Source organism: Dreissena polymorpha, chromosome 2 (assembly GCF_020536995.1).
Source record: "Dreissena polymorpha isolate Duluth1 chromosome 2, UMN_Dpol_1.0, whole genome shotgun sequence".
NCBI lineage: Eukaryota > Metazoa > Mollusca > Bivalvia > Myida > Dreissenidae > Dreissena > Dreissena polymorpha.
In genome coordinates this window covers 125,241,550-125,243,938 of record NC_068356.1, presented here as the reverse complement: position 1 = coordinate 125,243,938, position 2,389 = coordinate 125,241,550, and the positions used below count along the sequence as shown (strand labels likewise).

Here is a 2,389-nt window from a genome sequence, read left to right as displayed (position 1 = left end):
TGAAGTTTACACAATTTTGCTCGTGTAACTATGTCTTGATTTTCATTGTCCTAAATTGAATCCTTAATTTGAAATTTCTTTCCCGAATGTTAAATGTTCCTTCATGAAGAATATCAATATCCGGTTATAATGCGTGTTATGCATGTTCACTTGTTATAAGTATAATTGATCAACATATACAATGTGAAAGTAAAAACACAGACGTTATAGACATTTCCTGTAGAAATGATATACATGTTTTTTTAAATGAATAAAAATAATGCACGTTACGATGAATGTTTATATTTAGGGTTTGCATACATCATATCGAGAAAAGTCCCAAATGTACGATTTTCAATACATGTAGAAGAATTGACGTTATTACATACGGGCACGCCACTTGTTACAGATGTACGTTTAGTTCGTATAGCTAGGATGGTGAATGATAAAAGTTGCTTAAAACAGGCTAGACGATTATTATTTCATAGATATAAACAGTTGGTAAACACGAATTCTTGTCTACTTCCAAAACTTAGGAAGCAAACATTAATGCCTGTAAATTTAATTTATTAAAGGGCATCTCACATTCAGCAACATCGGAAGAAGTGTTGCAACGATTACGAAGCACTTCATCCCATATTTCGACGTCCCATGACCGTAATGATGACAGAGAAAACGAACCCGATGGATACAAGACCGCTGCCTTAGCTAGACGTCTTTGTTTAGAAAAAAAGCTAGACCACGGAACATCCGTGCCAGTTTCTCGCATGCATTACATTCCACACAGGAATATTACATTTTGTTCCATGGCGAAGACGGGTTCAACGTTTTGGGGCAGGGTATTCGTGATGGCCACTGAGCAAGATCCTAACAAATACAGTCAACCATATGACGTTAGTTTGTCTGAGGTTTACGGTGGTATAGGGAAACGATTTACGTTGAACACAAATGTTACATTAAATCACGATCACTTTAGTTTTATGTTCGTTCGAAATCCCTATTCAAGACTTTTATCTGCATATGTAGATAAACTTGTTCCGCCAAATCCAATCTTTTGGATGTATTTTGGTTTAAAGGCAATAACACAATTTAGAGAAGGAATGAATAATTCCAAACAATCGAACAGAAAGGAAGCTAAGCACAATAATGATACAGCACTAGTCGGCCACGATGTGACATTTGCAGAATTTGTGCGATTTGTTACATACTCTGAACTTCACAAAGAAAGTCCCAATCCTCACATCTCTAGCGTCAAGAAACATTGCAGACCGTGTTCGTCTTTCTTCACCTTTATAGGCAAATTAGAAAATATAGCAGAAGATGGTTCTTATGTAATGAACAAAATAGGGATCAGTAAAAATGCCATTACGGCACTGGAAACTAATATATCAAACCTTACAAAAGATGATGCTATTACCGATAGTATTCGAGGACCGTTCGGATGGAAGAAAGATGTGCTAAAACACATAACATGGGATAAGGCGTTGCAAAGACTTTGGTTAAAACTGCAGATGCGTGGGTTGATTGAGAAGGACATTAAACTTGAACTTAGTAATCAACAGATTATGTCGATGACAAGTGACCGGTTTATCGACATTGCAAGAGAAGCATATGCGCGATCGGACCCTGGAAAGCTGAAACAACAAAGTAAAGCAGTCCAAAAAGAGGCTTTTGCAAGTGTTCCGTTGAAAGATCTTAAAGCTTTTAGAGACGCATTTAAGGACGATTTTATCTTGCTCGGTTACGACCCATCCCCGAAGGAACTTTATGATCGGAGTGAAAATCCTGCTGAGCCTTCTGTGTATTTCAATAAACTATAGCTCAATTAGGTATACTCTTGAAACTGTTATTTAATAGTGATGTATGCTGGTATATGTTAACTGTATAATGCATGCAAAGTTTGTCATATCATGCTAAAATTCATTGTTATTTCACGTTATATTTTCTTCAGAGATCATTTATTTGTTACCTCTCCCACCATCTAACAGTGGGGTTATATGGCTTTGCACATATCATTCGGTAAGTCGGTTGTATGACCGGTCTGACAGTACATTCCTTAGTTTCCGCATGAGATATAAAAACGCGTTGACCAACATACAAGTTAATTGGTATAATGGTGTAATATTCAAAATGTATGAGCCTATCGTTATTAAGGCCAATAGCTACCATACAATAAAGATCAATATATATGACTTTTGAAATGCCGTCGAAATCCATAAAATGACTTTACTTGTTAAAAGTCATCTTTGGAATTTCAAAAAACAACTGTCATAAGTATTTCATAGATTTCTGTATCGGCAGTTGAAAATACATTCAAGCATTTAATAATGATTGACCGGCTGGTAGACTGCAAGAACAAAACCAAGACAGTGTCCCTACCTACATAGTAGATTTGCATGCTGGGCTAACT

The 2,389-nt window shown here is 36.3% G+C and overlaps 1 protein-coding gene across 1 annotated transcript; it reads left to right on the top strand.

The window, feature by feature from the left end:
- The first annotated feature begins 827 nt into the window (after nucleotides 1–827).
- LOC127870061 (uncharacterized) lies at nucleotides 828–1,799 on the top strand. The gene has a single exon (XM_052412720.1). The coding sequence runs from the start codon at nucleotides 828–830 to the stop codon at nucleotides 1,797–1,799; it is 972 nt and encodes a 323-aa protein (XP_052268680.1).
- Nucleotides 1,800–2,389: the final 590 nt, after the last annotated feature.

Coding starts and splice junctions, on each gene's coding strand:
- LOC127870061 (XM_052412720.1), top strand. CDS start 828: ATGGCCACTGAGCAAGATCCTAACAAATACAGTCAACCATATGACGTT.